The 22,504-nt window shown below is 39.6% G+C and overlaps 1 protein-coding gene across 10 annotated transcripts in view; it reads right to left on the bottom strand.

The window, feature by feature from the left end:
* Window positions 1-1,568: 1,568 nt before the first annotated feature.
* Window positions 1,569-22,504, bottom strand: part of klc1b (kinesin light chain 1b) — a 47,784-nt gene continuing 26,848 nt past the window's right edge. For 4 of the 10 annotated variants that reach the window (XM_061961119.1, XM_072916037.1, XM_061961127.1 and 1 more), the window contains exons 9-17: window positions 21,742-21,841; window positions 20,827-20,879; window positions 20,478-20,545; window positions 20,027-20,135; window positions 19,912-19,920; window positions 19,539-19,691; window positions 4,921-5,045; window positions 4,767-4,824; window positions 1,569-2,827 (exon numbers count right to left, since the gene is read on the bottom strand). In XM_061961119.1, coding sequence (XP_061817103.1) covers window positions 2,753-2,827; window positions 4,767-4,824; window positions 4,921-5,045; window positions 19,539-19,691; window positions 19,912-19,920; window positions 20,027-20,135; window positions 20,478-20,545; window positions 20,827-20,879; window positions 21,742-21,841 — 750 coding nt within the window. In that variant the 3' untranslated portion in view covers window positions 1,569-2,752. Of the gene's footprint in view, window positions 2,828-4,766; window positions 4,825-4,920; window positions 5,046-12,018; window positions 13,610-19,538; window positions 19,692-19,911; window positions 19,921-20,026; window positions 20,136-20,477; window positions 20,546-20,826; window positions 20,880-21,741; window positions 21,842-22,504 lie in introns of those variants that run through there. The other 6 variants (XM_072916038.1, XM_072916039.1, XM_072916041.1 and 3 more) reach the window with 5 other exon arrangements.

Raw genomic sequence — 22,504 nt, 5'->3', positions numbered from 1 at the left:
TTTGGTCCCATTTGCTCTTAATAAAATAAATCAAGTATTGTGAGTGTATCTTACCTTTCTGTATTTGTATCTGAAGCAGCAATAGTGATCCTCCATGAAAACGTACTTTGTATGATCACATTCATTTTGTCTTAAAGTCCAGTTTAGAGAAGTATTTAATCTTGGATACAGTATATAATCCTCCATATTGGCAGACACGTTCATTTAATTCAATTTCATTCCAAGCAATAAAACAATATGTTTGTATATGACAAAAAAAACACCCACAAACGCTGGCTTACTGTAATAAAAATGCCATGTTTGTTATAAATACAGTTAAAAAAAAAAGAAGAAGAAAAAAGGCTGGCTTCCGCTGGAGAAACATGTGTCTGCTAGCTTGAGCGCCCCCACTTGGCGAGTCAGAGTACCGCTGAGGTATTGAACTGCAAGTCCACAATATATCGCCCCCTACTGTGAGGCAGAGGTACTTGCTGCCTCATGGCCTGCCTTTTCCCCGTGGCAAAACTGGCAACAAGCACGCGCCCCCTCGCACGCACGTGCTCAATTTATACCATGAATTGATTAAGTGGACCCCGACTTAAACAAGTTTTAAAACGTATTCGGGTGTTACCATTTAGTGGTCAATTGTACGGAATATGTACTGTACTGTGCAACCTACTAATAAAAGTCTCAATCAATCAATTGTGTAGCCGTGGAAGCACCACCTGTGTCTGCCTCACTTCTCGTCTGCTGCGTTATTTTCATCAGGAAACACAGAATTTCCGCGATTTTGACCATGAAAATGATCAAAATATTCAGGAACCACGCCAAAATCACATAGAAAGCATAGACCAAAAGAGAAATACTCAAACTTATTTTATTTTATTTCGTTTTTTGAACATCTCATGGTTAAGCTTTTACACCCCCCTGGTGGCAAGGTGAGGCACTGCCTCACTTGCCTCCCCTGACAGCACGTCCCTGTTTTCATCGAATATTAAAGCATAAAGGATAGCATTTATATACATCATATCTGACTTACTATATTACATAAAAACAAGCTAGAAATGTTTTAAATGATTGTTTCAGCACATTCCCTTACTTTCATTTTCGTATACTTCTTTGCGGTTTTAGTTCACATAAGATTTCAGTCAGGAATACAACTAATAGAAATTGTCTGTTATATTTTTAAGTAATAACATCAGTCGTTCGTTTTCATGTGCTTACTTGCCGATATATTTCCTTTACGCCACATGGCAAGTGGTGAGCACCATTAAAGAGACAACACTGCCACCTGCTGGTACAACGTGATTACAAGTTTAATTAACACGCTCAAGCCCCAACTTCAAAATATTGTGAACGTAATTAAAAAATATAGTCAAATGCAATTGTATCGTATGGTAAAAGTATTGCAATATTACAACAAATAGCAACGTGTTGTAAACTACGCTTTATTTGACAGATTAGATTGGTATTTTTTATCAACTCGGTAGGACGTTATTTTTCTTTTGCCATTTATATTGTGAAGAAAATTCATATCCAGTGCATAATGCTGTGTAAGCACGAGTCGTGATTCATGACAAAACACAAAATGTATAATCATGTTGAGTATTTTATTCTGTCAACATTCTTACACTTAATTACAAGCAATCAACTGAAAGAGAATGTCCCATTCCTGTGTAGCCCCTGATTAATTAATAGTATGGTTTGTAGACATACTTCAATGTTAGTTTTTTTTCTTAGTACCGGTAGTTAAGAAAAAGTAAATCAAAAGGGAAAACACATCAAAACAATTACCTGGCTTTGTAGTTCTTTTGGGAGCTTCGCTAAAAATAAAACCCAAACAAAATGTCTTTGAGAGATGTGCAAATAGATGACAATCACATTGTGGAGACCTAAATAAACATGCATCACATTCTCATTAGTGTAAACATTAAAATAACGAATCACTATACTAAGCCTACATCCATACATGGCACCGGAGATCATTCAGGGAAGCACATGCTGAATAACCATATACTGTACATCTTTTATGTACATTGCTCTATCAAGTTAAACTAAATGAGTTGTGTGTGTTGTCGCAGCAGGACACAAACTCTAAGCTACAAGATGCGAAAATAGCAGCCGATTCTTCTAGGATACATCATTATTTTTTCTAGTCGTGAGTCACATGATGACAGTCGGATATCATTCACCCTGTATCCCAAAGCTTTAACCCCATCCCCCAAATAAGTACAGTATCTCAACAGGCAACTGTTAAAATGCCACATATTAACAATCATAGCAACAATTCTACAAAGCTCGTTTCTTTCTTTCTTTTTTTTTTTTTTTCCTAGCATGCACACATCGCACTGTATGGAATGGCCTCAATCTCGTTACCTTGCGTAATGACAATAAAGCTGATTCTGATTCTGATTCTGATTCTACTGAGAGAAGTAAAATCTACAATTATTTTTCACATAGAAATAAAAATCAGCACTGTTAAAAATGGCACGAGACACTAGAGGGAAAAGAGACAAGGAGAAACGCACAAGTTCATCAAGTAATGTCATGGCCTCTTCACTTAAATCAAAGTGCACAGTGATCAAGCATGGAATAAAACAAGGGATGACAGGCACTGTTACAAGACAATCATCCCCCATGTATGAACACAGTATAACAACTTCAAAAGGGTCTTTGGAGTTTCAAAAGGAAACATCTTTGGGTCCCCAACGTTGGCAGGCCCAGAAGGTTCCACTTAGGAGTGTCGCTGATGAGGTCCACTTGGAAGTCCATCTCAGTTTCCCGAGTACAGGTTGGTGGTGCTGGAGCTGAGGCCTCGGTGTACCCTTAAATTATTGCTTCCCCGTGTCTGCCACACAAATAGGAATTTTGTTATTAGAGGTTGGCGGATCAATCTAAATATCGATCGAGTATCGGGTCAATGCTAGCGTGACATGATCGATACTTTTCAGTTCTCTACTACGTTCATTTTCCAGAGGAGTTTTTTGTTGTGTGGTTGAAAAATGTTGTACACATTTATATATTGTCCACAGAGACAAGAGGGTTTTGGGGCAAAAAGTCATAGGATTTGAATTAGATCCAAAAGCAAATTGTGCACTACTGACTTTATTTTGCTCACAAAATGTGTGTAAAACAGGGAATACCGTATTTTTCGGAGTATAAGTCGCTCTGGAGTATAAGTCGCACGGGCCGAAAATGCACAATAATGAAGGAAAAAAACATATATAAGTCGCACAGGAGTATAAGTCGCATTTTTTGGGGAAATTTATTTGATAAAACCCAACACCAAGAATAGACATTTGAAAGGCAATTTAAAATAAATAAAGAATAGTGAACAAAAGGCTGAACGTTATATGAGGCATAAATAACCAACTGAGAACGTGCCTGGTATGTGAACGTAACATATTATGGTAAGAGTCATTCAAATAACTATAACATATAGAACATGCTATATGTTTACCAAACAATCTGTCACTCCTAATCGCTAAATCCCATGAAATCTTATACGTCTAGTCCAGGGGTTAGCGCCGCCCTAGTGGCTCTCTGGAGCTTTTTCAAAAATGTATGAAAGATGGAAAAAGATGAGGGGGAAAAAAATATGTATTTTTTGTGTTAACATGGTTTCTGTAGGAGGACAAACATGACCCGAACCTCCCTAATTATTATAAAGCACACTGTTTATATTAAACATGCTTCACTGATTCGAGTATTTGGTGAGCGCCGTTTTGTCCTACTAATTTTAGCGGTCCTTGAACTCACCGTAGTTTGTTTACTTGTATAACTTAAATGATAAATGATAAATGGGTTGTACTTGTATAGCGCTTTTCTACCTTCAAGGTACTCAAAGCGCTTTGACACTACTTCCACATTTACCCATTCACACACACATTCACACACTGATGGAGGGAGCTGCCATGCAAGGCGCTAACCAGCACCCATCAGGAGCAAGGGTGAAGTGTCTTGCTCAGGACACAACGGACATGACGAGGTTGGTACTAGGTGGGGATTGAACCAGGGACCCTCGGGCCGCGCACGGCCATTCTTCCACTGCGCCACGCCGTCTTTCTAGGACGTGTTTTATGCCACTTGTTTTTCTGTCTCACTTTGTCCACCAAACCTTTAACGTTGTGTATGAATGCACAAAGGTGAGTTTTGTTGACGTTATTGACTTGTGTGGAGTGCTAATCAGACATATTTGGTCACTGCATGACTGCAAGCTAATCGATGCTAACATGCTATTTAGGCTAGCTATATGTACATATTGCATCATTATGCCACATGTGTAGGTATATTTGAGGTCATTTAGTTTCCTTTAAGTCATCTTAATTTACTTTATATCTCATGACACACTATCTGCATGTAATATGGCTTTTAGTATTTTGCGGCTCCAGACAGATGTGTTTTTGTATTTTTGGTCCAATATGGCTCTTTCAACATTTTGGGTTGCCGACCCCTGGACTAGTCTCTTACGTGAATGAGATAAATAATATTATTTGATATTTTACGGTAATGTGTTAATAATTTCACACATAAGTCGCTCCTGAGTATAAGTCGCACCCCCGGCCAAACTATGAAAAGAACTGCGACTTATAGTCCGAAAAATACGATATAAGTCGCAGTTTTGAAAGAAAGCCATTTGCCACGCTACGGAATGCACCAAGGGTCAAAAAGGAGTCAGGACGCATGCGCCGTTAAATAACTTATAATTAACACGTTCTTATTGCGTTAATTTTGACAGCCCTAGTTGAAACACAATGTAACATACCGTAGTAAACATGGCCACTCACCTGGAACGCCTCTTCACCTGTCTTGTTCAGATAGTTCAAAGACGCAGCTCGCTTCATGCTGGTGGACAAACAATGTTCACATTTAAGATGACATTTGCTCAAAGAATTCCACTGGGAGTATGTTCAAAACGGACTTTCTGTGTGCAGTTCTTACTTGGTGCTACGAGGTTCAGGAGGTCCGTTGCCCTGCAGTTTCTTGACCAGCAGCTCGCTGCTACGACGCAGGACATCTCTGAGCTTGCCCAGAGAGCCGCTACGCTGGAGGGCTCCGCTGCCGTCCTGCAGAAACACACTCATCAAGACACCTGCTCAGCACACCTGACAACAAACTAAGTGATTCACGCACAGGACACGCAGTACGTGACACAAGAAAATCACTTTGGCACATGACAGTCCAAAATGTTTCTACCGAAGGACGTATGCAGAAACATTAAAGGGTTGAGACTTTAGTACATTCAGGAAGCCAACTCACACTAATTTAGAATGTTAGGTATATAAAGAAAACGTCAACATTCTAGATTTGTGTTGTAGGTGGCAACGCAAATTAATGTAACGTCTCACGCTATATCTTAAAAATGAATTCATTTCAATTCAGATACAAAACGTTGAACACACTCACTAAACGAGTAGATGTGCAACAGCTGTCTTTTGCAGTTGGTTCAGACTGACATGGTCTTTACTCATAATATTCAAATCATTTATTTTAAATCATTATTTTAAACCAAGTGTATGTTTTACTGCTGTTCATACATGGACTAGTTACTGATAATTGTACCATAACCGCATCACCAAGAGGGGGTGCTGTGAGTGCATTGCAAACATAAAGGTTAGGTGACACACCAAAGTTCCATTCTTTTGGAACCACGTTAAAAATAACTCGAGTTAATGCAGCAATTATACTAGTGGCGGCTCAACACAACAATCCCGTTGTCTCATTAGCATTTTATATACACAATAAAGAGTAATATTTTATTATGAAATGCAAAAAATTCTCTTTCAGCTCTCTGCCAAAGGTCAAGATGCTGCCCGCAGCTACTTTGTCATTTAAACAGCCGAGTGCAGTGCTATCCACTGGTATACCACTTGTGGCCTGCGGTCCAAATCCGGCCCCAGAATGACAGTAGACCAGCCCAGAAGTTCAGTTCAAAAGAACTTGGAAGAGACTAACATTTGTGCAGCAGATTCCTAAAGGGGATCTATGATGAATTTTGTCTTTTCTGACTCATAAATGTTGTTACAATTTTGCATACTCGTGTAAAAATATCAAATTTTAGGGTTAATGTATTTTGCCGTGAACTTGCATGCAGTTTTGGATGCCTCTGTTCGCAAGGTTTTGCAGTCTGGCTACTATTATTCCTATGCTATAATCAGGGTTTCACGATTATTATGCATTGATTAACTTCACAACAAAAAATTTATAAAATCACATATTCCTTAGAGATTTTGATGTTATTTAATACTGTCGGAAACAATAGTAATCAAAAAACATTAGCATAACAGTATAAAATAATAAATATAAACAAAAAGTATTATAAGTAATAAATAAATAAATACTTGTATTATCAATATAAGAGTAAGATTTACTTTATTGATCCCGCATGGGAAGATGCTACTAATAAACTCAAGTGTTATTGTCAACAACTGTGATCACTTATCCATGCCTTTATCAATCAATCAATCAATCTTTATTTATATAGCCCTAAATCACAAGTGTCTCAAAGGGCTGCACAAGCCACAACGACATCCTCGGTACAAAGCCCACATACGGGCAAGGAAAAACTCACCCCAGTGGGACGTCGATGTGAATGACTATGAGAAACCTTGGAGAGGACCGCATATGTGGGTAACCCCCCCCCTCTAGGGGAGACCGAAAGCAATGGATGTCGAGTGGGTCTGACATAATATTGTGAGAGTCCAGTCCATAGTGGATCCAACATAATAGTAAGAGTCCAGTCCATAGTGGGGCCAGCAGGACACCATCCCGAGCGGAGACGGGTCAGCAGCGCAGAGATGTTCCCAGCCGATGCACAGGCGAGCGGTCCACCCCGGGTCACGACTCTGGACAGCCAGCACTTCATCCATGGCCACCGGACCTGTGCCCCCCCCCCTCAAGGAAAAGGGGAGCAGAGGAGAAAAGAAAAGAAACGGCAGATCAACTGGTCTAACAGGGGGGCTATTTAAAGGCTAGAGTATACAAATGAGTTTTAAGATGGGACTTAAATGCTTCTACTGAGGTAGCATCTCTAATTGTTACCGGGAGGGCATTCCATAGTACTGGAGCCCGAATAGAAAACGCTCTATAGCCCGCAGACTTTTTTTGGGCTCTGGGAATCACTAATAAGCCAGAGTTCTTTGAACGCAGATTTCTTGCCGGGACATATGGTACAATGCAATCGACAAGATAGGACGGAGCTAGACCGTGTAGTATTTTATACGTAAGTAGTAAAACCTTAAAGTCACATCTTAAGTGCACAGGAAGCCAGTGCAGGTGAGCCAGTATAGGCGTAATATGATCAAACTTTCTTGTTCTTGTCAAAAGTCTAGCAGCCGCATTTTGTACCAACTGTAATCTTTTAATGCTAGACATAGGGAGACCCGAAAATAATACGTTACAGTAGTCGAGACGAGACGTAACGAACGCATGAATAATGATCTCAGCGTCGCTAGTGGATAAAATAGAACGGATTTTAGCGATATTACGGAGATGAAAGAAGGCCGTTTTAGTAACACTCTTAATGTGTGATTCAAACGAGAGAGTTGGGTCGAAGATAATACCCAGATTCTTTACTGATTCGCCTTGTGTAATTGTTTGGTTGTCAAATGTTAAGGTGGTATTATTAAATAAATGTCGGTGTTTAGCAGGACCGATAATCAGCATTTCCGTTTTCTTGGCGTTGAGTTGCAAGAAGTTAGCGGACATCCATTGTTTAATTTCATTAAGACACGCCTCCAGCTGACTACAATCCGGCGTGTTGGTCAGCTTTAGGGGCATGTAGAGTTGGGTGTCATCAGCATAACAATGAAAGCTAACACCGTGTTTGCGTATGATGTCGCCTAGCGGCAGCATGTAAATACCAAAGAGTGCAGGGCCAAGAACCGAACCCTGAGGAACTCCGCACGTTACCTTAACATAGTCCGAGGTCACATTATTATGGGAGACGCATTGCATCCTGTCAGTAAGATAAGAGTTAAACCACGACAAAGCTAAGTCTGACATACCAATACGTGTTTTGATACGCTCTAATAAAATATTATGATCGACGGTATCGAAAGCAGCGCTAAGATCAAGAAGCAGCAACATAGATGACGCATCAGAATCCATCGTTAGCAGTAGATCATTAGTCATTTTTGCGAGGGCTGTCTCCGTAGAGTGATTTGCCCTGAAACCGGATTGAAAAGGTTCACAGAGATTGTTAGACACTAAGTGTTCATTTAGCTGCTGTGCGACAATTTTTTCGAGGATTTTCGAAATAAAGGGAAGGTGGGACACCGGTCGGTAGTTTACCATGAGGTCAGGATCAAGGTTAGGTCTTTTGAGTAGAGGATGAATAACCGCTTTCTTGAATGCTAGGGGAACAGTGCCAGAGGAAAGTGATAAGTTTATAATATTTAGCACTGATGGACCTAATAATACAAAAAGCTCCTTGATAAGTTTCCCAGGAAGTGGGTCGAGTAAACATGTTGTTTGTTTTATCCCACTTACACGCTGTAATAGTTCCTCTAATGTTATTTCATCAAAAAGAGAGAGACTATTTTGTATTGCAGTATCCGTCGTAGATACAGTTGTAACTGTGTTCATAGAACCCAGTTGTAGCTGGGATGCGTTGTCTTTAATCTCCTTTCTAATGAGTTAAATTTTCTTATTAAAGAAATTCATAAAGTCATCTGCCGAGTGGGTGGAGCTATTGGGAGGAGTCCCTTGTTGGGTTAGGGATGCTACTGTACTAAACAAAAATTTAGGGTCGTATTTATTGAGGCGGATGAGATTTGAGTAATATTTAGCTTTAGCTAAGGTAAGCATGCGTTTATGTTCATGGTTATGTTCATGTTTAATCATCTATATTCCATCCATCCATCCATTTTCTACCGCTTGTCCCTTTCGGGGTCGCGGGGGTGCTGGAGTCTATCTCAGCTGCATTCGGGCAGAAGGCGGGGTACACCCTGGACAAGTCGCCACCTCATCACAGGGCCACAACATCCAAACTCACATTCACACACAGAGCCAATTTTTTAGTGTTTATGCTTTGTTAATAACTGGAATGCACATAATTAGATCCCATGGTATATTAATGGTATTCTACAATGTTGTATTGGTCTTATACACTTGCTATGTTAACTCGCAATGCCTAAAGTTTATTCAACACAAGCAGGAAGAAGTAATATCTAACTTTGAATGGTCACTGAATGAAGCCCTTGACAGGAGTACCTGTTGCGGTTTGTTTACACTGAACACACACAATGCTGAATTACTGATTGGAAGTGACATGTTTATATTAAACTCTAGTCTTCATGAAGCAATTTGTCACCAAAATAATTTATCGAAGTTATTACATCTTAGTTTTACATTGGCGTGTAAAGCTTTGTGGTGATCCCGCAAATGCTGCACAATATTAATGTATTACCGCAACTTTCTTTTGGCAAGTTTTGCAAATGCCATCGCCTAAAAGACTTCTTGGTCAATTTTTTTGTAGCGGAAATGTTACCACACTGCAGACTTTAGAATTGTTTTGGGAGGAAACAGCTGGCTGCTTTGTCCTGCTGCCATGTTTAAGCTATTGTAGCACTACTAGCATGTCTCTCAGTGCGAATGAGCATGTGCAACACTGGTGTAACTTTGTTCTTGTTCCCTGCAGGTTGTGCCAAAAATAATGTACCAGCATAACGTCTGTTTATGTCTGGTTAAATAACCCTGACATTCATATTCACGTTGAATAGGGTAAACCCTAGCCAAAGAGGGAGGAGCTCGTCCCCTTCAGCTTCAGGCTTTGAGGAAAAACAAAAAAAGGTAGGATTAAGTATTATTTTCATCTAATTTTGGCATGTGCAAAAGACTAACATGTGGAATGCAGTGAAATAACGGATGATAAAGCAGCTTATTTAAGCAGATCTGAATCAATCTGGGCAGCACGGTGGAACAGGGGTTAGTGCATGTGCCTCACAATACGAAGGTCCTGAGTTCAATACCGAGCTCAGGATCTTTCTGTGTGGAGTTTGCATGTTCTCCCTGTGACTGTGTGGGTTCCCTCCGGGTACTCCGGCTTCCTCCCACCTCCAAAAACATGCACCTGGGGATAGGTTGATTGGCAACACTAAATTGAATGTGAATGTTGTCTATCTGTGTTGGCCCTGCGATGAGGTGGCGACTTGTCCAGGGTGTACCCCGCCTTCCGCCCGAATGCAGCTGATAGGCTCCAGCATCCCCCGCGATCCCGAAAGGGACAAGCGGTAGAAAATGGATGGATGGACGAATCAATCTGTGAAGTACAGGTGTACCTAATATTGTGACCGGGTGAATATTTATGAAGTTTATTTTCGACCGTGGTTTTATTTGCAATCTGGGAACGCCTCCAAAAAAATCCATCATGCAGACAGACTCAAAAATGGGTTATAAAAAAGCATACACTATATTGCCAAAAGTATTTGGCCACCTGCCTTGACTCACATATGAACTTGAAGTGTCACCCCATTCCTAACCCATAGGGTTCAATATGATGTCGGTCCACCTTTTGCAGCTATTACAGCTTCAACTCCTCTGGGAAGGCTGTCCACAAGGTGTGTTTATAGAAATGTTCCACCATTCTTCCAAAAGCGCATTGGTGAGGTCACACACTGATGTTGGTCAAGAAGGCCTGGATCTCAGTCTCCGTTCTAAATCATCCCAAAGTTGTTCTGTCGGGTTCAGGTCAGGACTCTGTGCAGGCCAGTCAAGTTCATCCACAGCAGACTCTGTCATCCATGTCTTTATGGACCTTGCTTTGTGCACAGTCATGTTGGAAGAGGAAGGGGCCGGCTCCAAACTGTTCCCACAAAGTTGGGAGCATGGAATTGTCCAAAATGTTTTGGTATCCTGGAGCATTCCTTTCACTGGAACTAAGGGGCCAAGCCCAACTCTTGAAAAACAACACCACACCATAATTCCTCCTTCACCCTCTCTGTCAGTTTACGTGGCCTACCACTTCGTGGCTGAGTTGCTGTTGTTCCCAAACTCTTCCATTTCCTTATAATAAAGCCGACAGTTGACTTTGGAATATTTAGGAGTGAGGAAATTTCACGACTGGATTTGTTGCACAGGGGCATCCTATGACAGTTCTACGCTGGAAATCACTGAGCTCCTGAGAGCGGCCCATTCTTTCACAAATGTTTGTAAAAACAGTCTCCATGCCTAAGTGCTTTGATTTTATACACCTGTGGCCGGGCCAAGTGATTAGGACACCTGATTCTGATCATTTGGATGGGTGGCCAAATACTTTTGGCAATATAGTGTATCTCGACCCGTGGTTCTTAAACTTTTTTCAACACCTCAGAAAATACTTGGCTCTCAAAGTACCACCATAATGACCAGCATTAAAATACAGTAGTGTTGTAGGCCTAAATATTCATTACAAACAAGGCAGAGGTTTTATTTAACAAGTATATTTAATATTTTTGGAACAGTAACACTGTGTTTGAATATAGGAAAATAAAACACTGAACTTTGACCAAATGATTCTTTGGCGTACCACGAGTGGTACATGTACCACAGTTTGAGAATAACTAATATAGACCATTATGGTTACAATCATCATAGTCCCCTTTAAAAACAGATGTAGATAATCTTAAACTAGCTTTTTTGCAGATATTTTTTTGCCTGAATTTCAATATTTGACTCTGCTATTTTAATATTGCCAATGCCATTTTTTTTAGAGCAAAATATACTGTTTTTTGACCTAACTGTTGTCATTTTTCAATATAAAAATGTGACTGAAAAAGACAATTTTCACAAATGAAAAAAAACTTTATTTGAGATACCAACAAGTGTTGATGCAATCATCTTCACAATGTAGACTGGTAAATATGACGCAGTTTTAATTCCTAAGATAGTGCTACTAGACCTAAAAGCATGTATGCTCCTCCACATTGGGAAATAAAGTCACACACACACACACACACACACTATATATATATATATATATATATATATATATATATATATATATACATATATATATATATATATATATATATATATATACATATATATATATATATATACATATATATATATATATATATATGTGTGTGTGTAAAGAGTAGACAGTTCAATAAATACGCATTCCACTAACACATTATTGTTATTATGACGTGATGCACAGGGTCAGTTCTATAGCTGAAAGGTAAAGCAGAGGTATAGACACACTTAATGAAAGGAATGAAGAATCAAGGCAAGTAGATCAGTGAAAAGCTGCAGAGTTAATGCACTACAAGTACAGCCAACGATGACACTTCTAAAGGTGTTCAAATTGTACATTCAGTTAGTAGAACGTGTAAAGTAACTGTAGTGGATGTTGTAGATGAAAAACTGCTGTACATTCAGTTAGTAGAACAAGTCAAGTAACTGTAGTCGATGTTGTAGATGAAAAACTACTTTTACTTTAGGTGGAGCAAAAACCACGTTTCACTAACGATGTAGATGCTGTACCATCATAACAATACTGGAACACTACTGTGGGTGAGTCACGGCCTTCGCTTGAAAAATAACAATAATGAAGGCAAAGTGTATAAACACAGATTTATGATCATAGTTAACATTTCTAATCTGTGTCAAATGCTCATGTTGGTCTCTGCTGCCACAATTTACAACATCATGCAGCTTTTGTTTTTCAAACCGCTTTGCAAGTGCAACCTTGTATGTTCATGTGTCACACAAAGAACAGTGCAAGAAAGAGCAAGGACACCGAAGACAAGAATAGCAACCACAGAATGAATTACCATGGAAACAGGTTTGTTATCTGTTTTATGTCAGAGTGGGATATTCGCAAGAGTGCGCATATTTAAATTCTACTGCCTTAATATTAAGCCAAGAAGAATGTAAAAACAAATAAAAATGTAAACAAATCATATAAAATGAAATAAGCTCTTTTTTTATTTAAAAAAAACAGAGTCCCTTTTTGTTGTGGCCAACTTAGCTATCAACATGATATATTTTCATATGAGCATGTGAAATTATACAGTACCATAATCGTTTAGGCATTTGATCTCTTGAGATTAGTTCACATTAAACACAAAAATAGCTGCATAAAAAAAGATATGTTGCTAAATATAAGATTTATCCACTTAAATAAAATAAAAGTGGGCGACACGCGATGCAGACATGATGCTTTCTGCTATGCCCCCATTTCTATTTTTGTCTCTGAACAGATGTTTCTACATTTATTTCCCGCAAAATGAATTGTGCATAAGTGTGATATGACAAAGCAAGTTGATGGGAAGAGGAAACTGAGGGCAAGGAGGGAGAGATCACACAAACACACACAAATACATACATACACAAACACACGTACGTAAATGCTCAGTGAGCGAATCAGGTGAAAATTTCCCCACGCGGGATTAGTCACAGGAAAAGCTAGAGAAAATGCCAGAGGAAGACAGGAAACCAGGAGAAGCGGAGATGAGAAGACCAAACGTCCCGGCAGCTCTCAGTTGGACAGTGGACTGATGTGACAGCCGAGGGAGGGGAGAGAGGCTTTCTCTTCTGGGGAGGGGGGCGCTGGAGAAGAGCTTGGGGGGAGCGACAACACACATCCTTTAGCTATTGGTTGAGGGGAAGGAGAGAGGGATGGAGGAATAATCTTGATGGCTTAGGCCTGATGAAAGAGAAAGAGAGAAAGAGACAAAAAAGGAAACGGGTTGTAAAATTACCAGCTCTGGGTAGGGCTTCCTGTCATCATGCCTACATGTGATCCATCATTTACATAAACTACTTCCTATTGCCTTCAGCATCAACAACTAGGCCTCGTTTCTCTTAGATGATCCAATTGTGTTCGTGATTTAATGAGAGGGAACCTCCAAAGTCTGTGTTAAAGTCATAGAATTTGGAGTTCAATCAAAATGATTTGAAACATGATCATGTACAGTCGGGGTGTAACGGTACAGCATCCTCACGGTTCTGTACTTTGGTACAAAATGTCACAGTCCAGCTCATTTTTGGTACAGTAAGAATACAAAATGCAAAAACACAAAACTGATGAGCTATTCAGCTTTAATATATTTTGAAATAAAAATTACATTAATAGTTTTACTTTGGAGCGCTGTTACCATTCTCACCTTAACAATGGTGGCACAATTGTTATTAATTGTATTTATAAACTAATACCAAAACAATATGTGTTTTGTATTTCACCAGAAGGTAAAGGTTTGAAAAACAAGACTTAAATGAACGTGTCACACACCTAAAGTTCCGTACAGTAAAATTCCGATACAAATAGATGTCCTGTTACACCCCTAGTGTAGAGTGAATAAAGGTTGTAAAAGAGTGACTCCTTATGATGCTGACAATTTAACGGATTAGTTAAATTCACAGGACATAAAATGGTAAAAATGGTGGTGAAATACAAGTTAGTAATCACCGTCTGGAACACATTGTTTGTCTTTGGAGGTTCCACTGTATTTATGACAAACTAACGTATTGTGTTGTGTTGCATTGTTATCCTTCATGCTCAATGAAGCTTGGCACTGAGGCTTACCAGCATTTCATAGTAATATCATTACACTGTAACTCTGCAGTTCCCCTGTTCTTTGCTGCGCTTTAACAATGAGAATGATACAGCAAGTGGGTGTTTGCGGTCACTGTGACTCAGCTGTTTTTCATCTCCCAAGAGGGAACTTGACAGTGCAGCTATCGAGTGAGTATGTACTGCAGGGATGAAGCATCAAGCAAGGAAATGGACACACTCAAAATAAACTGTGCAGAAGCTTATGCAGGGTTTAGTTCAATGTATCAACTCTTTGTGAACTATTATCCTCAACTTTCCCTGTGAGCGAAAGTGCTGTTAACTCAGCGCACTGTAAAATAACTACGGTACATGTCAACCCACCTAGGCTTAATGAACAGAGAGAAAATCAAGGGAAAGAGTACAATCCACTGAGTATAAAAATAAGCATTTTGATTTTTTTAAAGCCTGATTGGTTGTCATGGCAAACGTAATCAACAAGGTTAGTGATGCAAAGAAAAGTCCAAGGATGAAACAAGACATGCAGGCAGACAAACAGGAAGCAATCAATCAAGTCAAATCGTGCATGTTGTGAAGATAGACACACAGTCACACACAAATTAATAATTAATACATCTATAATGTTGTTGGTACCTATCCTCTCTTCTATTGTGAGAACCAAGTTTAACAGATTAAATAATGAGCTCCATGTTTGTGTTTTTATAAGAAAATCTATATTACAGAGCAGGGGCGCCGCTGGGGATTTTGGGCCCCATGAAAAGAATCTTTACAGGGCCCCCAACACAGTGTCATTATTTTTTCTGTATTATAATTTCATCATCATTAGGGGCCTCTCTGGGCCCCCTCCATCATGGGCCCCTAGAATCCGTCTCCTTTACCCCCCTTTTCGGCGCCCCTGTTACAGAGTATGTCAGTGACTAGACATACTGGATGACAAGGTTACATACTGTATGCCTGTAGCTTTGTCAATTAAAAGATGGCCGGAAAACATTTTTTGGTGTAAAGCTAAATGTAATGTAACAAATTAGCATTAAAACCAAAAAAAAATGGCGGCATGTTTGTATGGGTGTAGTCATGACAGATCACATACACAGCAGTCCTCTGCATGCCACCACATGTTTTTCAAAGCAGTGTTCTGTAGTATTCACATTTAAATGTGTGTAGAGAAGCACATTCACACAAGTGCTCACACCCTCCCTTTATGTAAAGTGACTCAGAGCAGCAGACATCAGGTTAATATGGCACCATGTAAAAGCACAAACACCATTATTGCACGTTTTGAGGCTTGGGTACAGTAGGTCGACATGTCTGCATGCATGTTTAAACTGGCTGGAGCAGTGAGGTGTGGGAGGCACAGTCAGCACGTTTCTATGCACTAAAGTAGTCTGATTTCTCAAACAATTCACTTTCTTTTTATTTTCACACATACATGTAAAGTCCCAGTTTACATGGCTCTCTCTAATGTGACTTTTAGCCACATGCAGTGTGCCTCTGGTACACCAGGGGGGATTGTGGTCCTTTCAGCTTGTTTAGCTGTATGGTAATGTAAAAAGAGTAGTAAAAGAAAAGTCTACATGCTAATAAGCCAGCACCTGGAGCTTTCAAGCTCTGTCTCTACCGGATAACTACAACTTTCCACTGCCATCTGGTGTTGTTGGTAATGTTTTAATGTGTTTAAGTGACATGTGGTCATTATGATTATCCGAGACATACCAAAAGATCGCTATTTTAGGTGAACTTTTTGACTATTAAATTTTAATACTAACTAATATTAACACAGTGAATTATTTTAATTGCTGGTTTACAAGTCAATGAAGTTGTCTAAATTGATGTGCAATGCATCCAAAAAGTATTCACAGCGCATCACTTTTTCCAGTTTGTTAGGTTGCAGCCTTATTCCAAAATACAAAAAAAAATTACTTTTGTTCTCAAAATTCTACAGACAATACCCTATAATGTCAGAATGAAGAGTTTTCTTTACAAATTTTTGAACATTTATTCAAAATACAAAAATGTTTTTACATTTACATAAGCATTCACAGCCTTTGCTCAATACTTTTTACATGCACCTTTGGCAGCAATTACAGCCTAAGGTCTTTTTGAATACGATTCCACAAGCTTGGCACAAATATCTATAGCCAGTTCAGCAACTCTCAAGCTCCATCAAGTTGGATGGGAAGCGTTGGTTTATATTCAGGATGTCTGATGATCACCCTTTCAGAGCTACAGCATTCTTCTTTGGAGGTAGGAGAACCTACAAAAGGACAACTATCTCTGCCGCAATCCACCAATCAGGGCTGTATAGCAGAGTGGCCAGACAGAAGCCATTTTTTGTAAAAAGTTTGCCAATATGAACCTAAAAGATTCTCTGACAATGACAAACAAAATTCTCTGGTCTGATGAGACAAAGATTGAACTCTGGCGTGAATGCCAGGCGTCATGTTTGGAAGAAACCAGGCACCGCTTATCACCAGGTCAATACCATCCCTACAGTGCAGCATGGTAGTGGCAGCATCATGTTGTGGGGATGTTTTTCAGCGGCAGGAACTGGGAGACTAGTCAGGAGAGAACGAAATATGAATGCAGCAATGTACGGAGCCATCCTGGATAAAAAAAAAAACAACGCTTCCCATCCAACTTGATGGAGCTTGAGAGGTGCTGCAAAAAAGAATGGGCAAAGAGGAATGGGCAAAACTGACCATAGATAGGTGTGGCAAGCTTGTGTCATCATATTCAAAATGACTTGAGGCTGTAATTGCTGCCAAAGGAGCATCAACAAAGTATTGAGCAAAGGCTGTGAATACTTATGTGCACGTGATTGTTTTAATGTATTTGAATTTGGAAAAAGGATGTAACATAAAATGTGGAAAAAGTGATGCACTGTATATGGACGTTTAATTCTCACATCACCAAATAAAGTAAAAATAACGATGTTGATGTAGTCTTTTGAATTAATGTGATCGATGCTGTCTTGAAGTCATGTGATCTATTTATCTATTTATTATTGTTGTCTACTGACTAACAAAACATACATGTATAATTTTTACTCGCCATTAATTTATTTGCGTATACAAAAACATTTCAAATGTAGGATGTCCTGGCATCATGTCCCATGTTTAAGGGGGAACTGCACTTTTTTTTGGAAATTTGCCTATCATTCACAATCCTTATGTAAGACAAGCACACATATGCTTCTTTTTTTATGCATTGTAACTCGATAATAAGTCAGCTAACAAAGGTGTCAATGGGAGTTGCTCTAGTCTACCTATTAAACTACAACTCATGCATAATTCATGAGGCATCAAAAAAAAAAAAGAACACCCACTGTACAATATCTGCTTTCACTGGAATGCTGACTGATGGGGCATGTATTACCGTTAAGATGAAAAACTAATCAGAGTCTTTGCGAAGGGCTAAAAAAAAAATTTGGGTGCATACCAGCGTCTTTTGTATGTCTTTGCCAACTCTAGGTCTCAGTTGGCTGTCAAAGATTACCAACTTCTCGATTTATGGCAACGTTCTAACATCCAGGTGAGCGGCATGATTTATAGTCTAGAATTAACTTTCACCAGCTGACAGGCGAGACAACAGCTCCCCAGCTCATGATGTCAATACAGCGAGCATATATGATAGTTGCTCTGTGATCAATGCGGCGCTAAAAGTAGGTCATAGACATTCACACTTACAATAACAATATCACCAATAATGGGTTAATATTCAAGTCACAAAATGTAAATGGAGTATTGTTAGCGTTTTTTAGATGGATATTTAGAGGACTTTCTGGGCGGAACTTTTCTTAACGTTTAGAATGCATAAAAAAATTAAAACCTATGTATTCTTGCCTTACATAGGGATAGTGAATGATAGGCACACATTCCAAAAGAAGTGCAGTCTTCTTTGAGAACATTATAGCACCTATTAAATGGGTGGGTTTATATATGTTCATATATTTTACAAATAATGACTTATTTCAGCTTCTCTATCTTCAATTGAATTGGTATGCTTGTTGGCCTAAACAAACCCCCACCACACTGCTTGGTCGTCTTCGCCTGTGAATAATGTAGGAAAGCGACGTGTTGGTCTTCCACGAAGCGAACAGCCAGAGAGAAACGGTTTCCAATCGCATGATCTAGGTGTGTTAAGTAGATTTTTAAAAAGCCAAACGAACAGATTAAGGTGTTTCCATGTGTTGTAGAAAGCTTATTTCGAGTCAAATTATTTGAGAAATCAGACCAATTAAATGCTTTGAAACATGCTTAGTGAAGGCTTATGTAAAATTCACCAAAGGGTTTCTAACAATCTTTAACGTTTCTCTCATTGTAAAATCTATAATGAGAGTTTGACCGAGAAGACATTCTAAAGAAGCAAGGTAATACTGTCAAAGCGCTTTGAGTACCTGAGTACCTTGAAGGTAGAAAAGCGCTATACAAGTATAACCCATTTATTATCATTATTACACTGCAGGATGGACTGTGTACCGCATGCCCTGGGAAATCCTAATTATGTTAATAGTTCATGGATCCTGGATACAGAAACATAATCTATAATCAATTTTTATCTATCATCCAAGGAGAAGTATGAATTAAAGGTTGCCAAAATGCCAAATGTGAGCATGTGCCAACTCCTTTTGTGCAGAAGCAATGCCAGCAAAAACACAGTTTTCTAATTAAAATGACAATAACAGCAAAAAACAAGCGACAACACATAGCCCGAAGCAAACCAAGATGCGGTCAAATACTATATGTTGTCGCCATGCCAAGACACTCAATCAGCTTTATCTTTCAACAAAGTGTGTGGAGTAAAAAAACTCTCATCAAAAGAACAAAGCAACAAACAGGGAGCTTATGAACTGGCAGATGATGGTCTCTAAGGTCATTCCAGTCCAGAAGGCAATAAAAAAGTGTTTAGTTGGTATTATACACTCACGATTGGTGGCAAATATTTATCATGTTGCAGATATTCTGTACCAGTCAAGACTCCCTGTGATATTTTCAAGATTGTTTTGTTCTTCTAATAAGAGCCACTGTCTTCTATGCTTCAATCAAAGTGGATGTGTACTCACCCCGTTCCACTCCACGCCCATACTCACTTCCTCGCCAGTTTCAGAGCCGCTCTCATACTTAACGCTGTTAAGGCTCTCCCTGCTCCTTCGCCGGTCGCCATCTGCATCCTTCAGAATCTCAACCACGCGTGTCTGGTGGATGGGGTCAATGCCCTAATGGCAGGAACAGACAGAGAAACATGCCATAATCAGAGCGAGCACAAATGTGAACATAAACAGCATAACGGTGGCTGAAAGTGTGCAGATGCATGAGAGTTTTAAAGTGATTTATGTGACTTTTAAAGCAGTGAAGAGATCATTTTTTTTGTATGGCTGTGAAATGGAAGTGATGATTAGGAAGGAAGGTGGAGGTTCTCTGGCGGCTATCACTTACTGCGTTGCTCTGGATCCAAAGCAGTGTAGAGAGAGGGGAAAAATATCATGAGATTGACTCTGCTGACACATTCCAGAAGCGACACAAACTGTCTATTTGCAGAACTGCAGCTGACCTGTTTGCGGGATCTCACAGCACACTCCTCTAGGGTCTCTGCAGCTTCCAGCTTGCCCTGGCGGCGGTACAGAGCCCCCAAGTTCCTCAGTGTGGTGTTTACTGTGGGGCTGCATGCACAATAAACACACATTAACATAAGGAAACTGTGGTCTGACTACATCTAGTTCTACTGTAGAATGTATTGTGATTAGTTAAGAAAGCAGCACATGATCTAGGCCAGAATAGGCATTCAAGGCTGAGGTGCCCCTGAAAAAGGCACTTAATGACTGGATGAATAGCTCTAGAAAAGTGTGTCCAAACTTTTGACTGGTACTGTACATGATGTATAAAGGCTGACACTTTCTGGCATTATCAAACCAAAAATAACTTAAAAGAGTGTAATGTAACAGTCAGCTGTGTATTTTAAATGTCTTTATGAATGAGGGTTTAAACGTCAATATATGCCTCACCTGTTGACTTTGCAGGCTTTATACCAGCCTCCATACTCTCCATATGGCGTGTTGTCTCTCTGTTTGCCCTGGAAGTAAAATGAAAACATGGAGGGCAGAGTGAAGGGGGGGATAGTGTGGTAACTGAACTGCCAGCATTTTTTTTGTGTACATATAACAATTACAGTATTTGCCCACGGGTGTTTTATGCTGTCTAAGCTTTAGCAGCATGAAAAAAAAGATTGTGTTTCACTTTCCATGATGTAACAACTGACATGTTTCTCTTCTCAAATGACACCTTTTGGAAATTGGTCTTTTTTTATGTGCTTTGGTTGTAAATGTCACAGGGGGATTAAATAAAGGCCCTCACCTTGCTCATCTCCTCTCGTTCCTCAGCGTGCATCCAGATGGGCTTGTTTTCAGCTGCAGACACACACACACACGGGGTTCGACAAACTGCACAAGACTGGAAAACCCCACACTTGATATCTTGAGTCTAAGTCGAATTACTCATGATGCATGGAACTCGCTGAGCACGGCACATGCCTTTCCAGAAATTTTCACTGTTAATTGCGTTAGTGCATTTGGTGTAGTGAAATATGGATTCTGAGCAAAAGATGCAGAAATGTCTCATTACATTAAAAGGTAGTTGAAAAATGTTTTAATGACAAATGTATGACCATAACAAACTAAACCCCTGACAAATAAAAGGATTCATACATTTTTCTTATACGTTATAATTTAGACAAACTGCAGCTGGTTAATGCTGATGTTCTGGTTGTCTCTTCGCCTTTGATGCCAGTTTCATTTGATACAATCTGAAAAATCTTGTAAATTGGACTCTGGGAAGGATAAATCTGTCAGATTTTTGCCAAGAAAAGCTGACAAATGCTTTTTATAGATAAATTTTATCTCTGGAGAAATGCAACCAAATAGTTCAGTTTCAACTAAAGGACAATACAATTGCTAAAATTGGTATGGTATGGTATAGAGTCCAGACAAGAAAACTCTTTATTTCCCCAAAAGCTTTTTGGAAAGAGTCTTTGAGTCCTTTGAATGGAGATGGTGGGCAGCTGTCTTAGAACACCGTCCACTTTTTAACCATCTGTCCATCACTGCTGGCTGGTGTGACATAAACAGTAGGTGGAATATGAAACAATAGTGGATGAGCGTTAAAAAAGGAACAGGTCTTAGTTTAATCAAAGTTTTCCTACATTTTCCTCATGTTGACTTAGTATTAATTATGTTTGTTGTGAAAATCTTCACCGCATCAATGAGACCTTACCATCAACAGATCCAAACTCTTTCTCATGAGCACGAGTCAGAATCTCTTTATACAGAATCTCAGCCTCCTTGTATTTTCCTTGTTTAAGAAAGCAGGACGCCTTCAGAAAAGAGAGGACATAAATACAGTTTAGAGTTTGCATCAAATGGGATCACTGACTCACTCTGGCACTCCCTAAGAGCAGGAATAGTCTTCAGGCCATGTACACAATAACCTGTGCAAATTGCATTGTGGCACTTGATTTTATAGGTACAAGAGACTTTAGAGCAATGTGACACAAGTCATCTGACAAGACAACTGCTGACTTGCTTGCAACTGGCAGTAATTACACAGACACTTCTTAGGATGTGAGATTCACGAGTCCAATAAATATAATCTGTAAGTAATTGCTTTAGAATTTGACTGAATCTGCTGAGAGCATCACATACATCTCAAGAAGCAGACTACAATCATTGATTACTTTCTTAAACCCGGAATATAACAGCCTTACACACTTGCTGCTGTTGGGACGGCGTGGCGCAGTGGAAGAATGGCCGTGCGCGACCCGAGGGTCCCTGGTTCAATCCCCACCTAGTACCAACCTCGTCATGTCCGTTGTGTCCTGAGCAAGACACTTCACCCTTGCTCCTGATGGGTGCTGGTTAGCGCCTTGCATGGCAGCTCCCTCCATCAGTGTGTGAATGTGTGTGTGAATGGGTAAATGTGGAAGTAGTGTCAAAGCGCTTTGAGTACCTTGAAGGTAGAAAAGCGCTATACAAGTACA

This window comes from Nerophis lumbriciformis, linkage group LG02 (assembly GCF_033978685.3).
Source record: "Nerophis lumbriciformis linkage group LG02, RoL_Nlum_v2.1, whole genome shotgun sequence".
Taxonomy (NCBI): Eukaryota; Metazoa; Chordata; class Actinopteri; order Syngnathiformes; family Syngnathidae; genus Nerophis; species Nerophis lumbriciformis.
The sequence above is the reverse complement of the archived record's forward strand: the minus strand, read 5'-3'. Positions and strand labels throughout refer to the sequence as shown.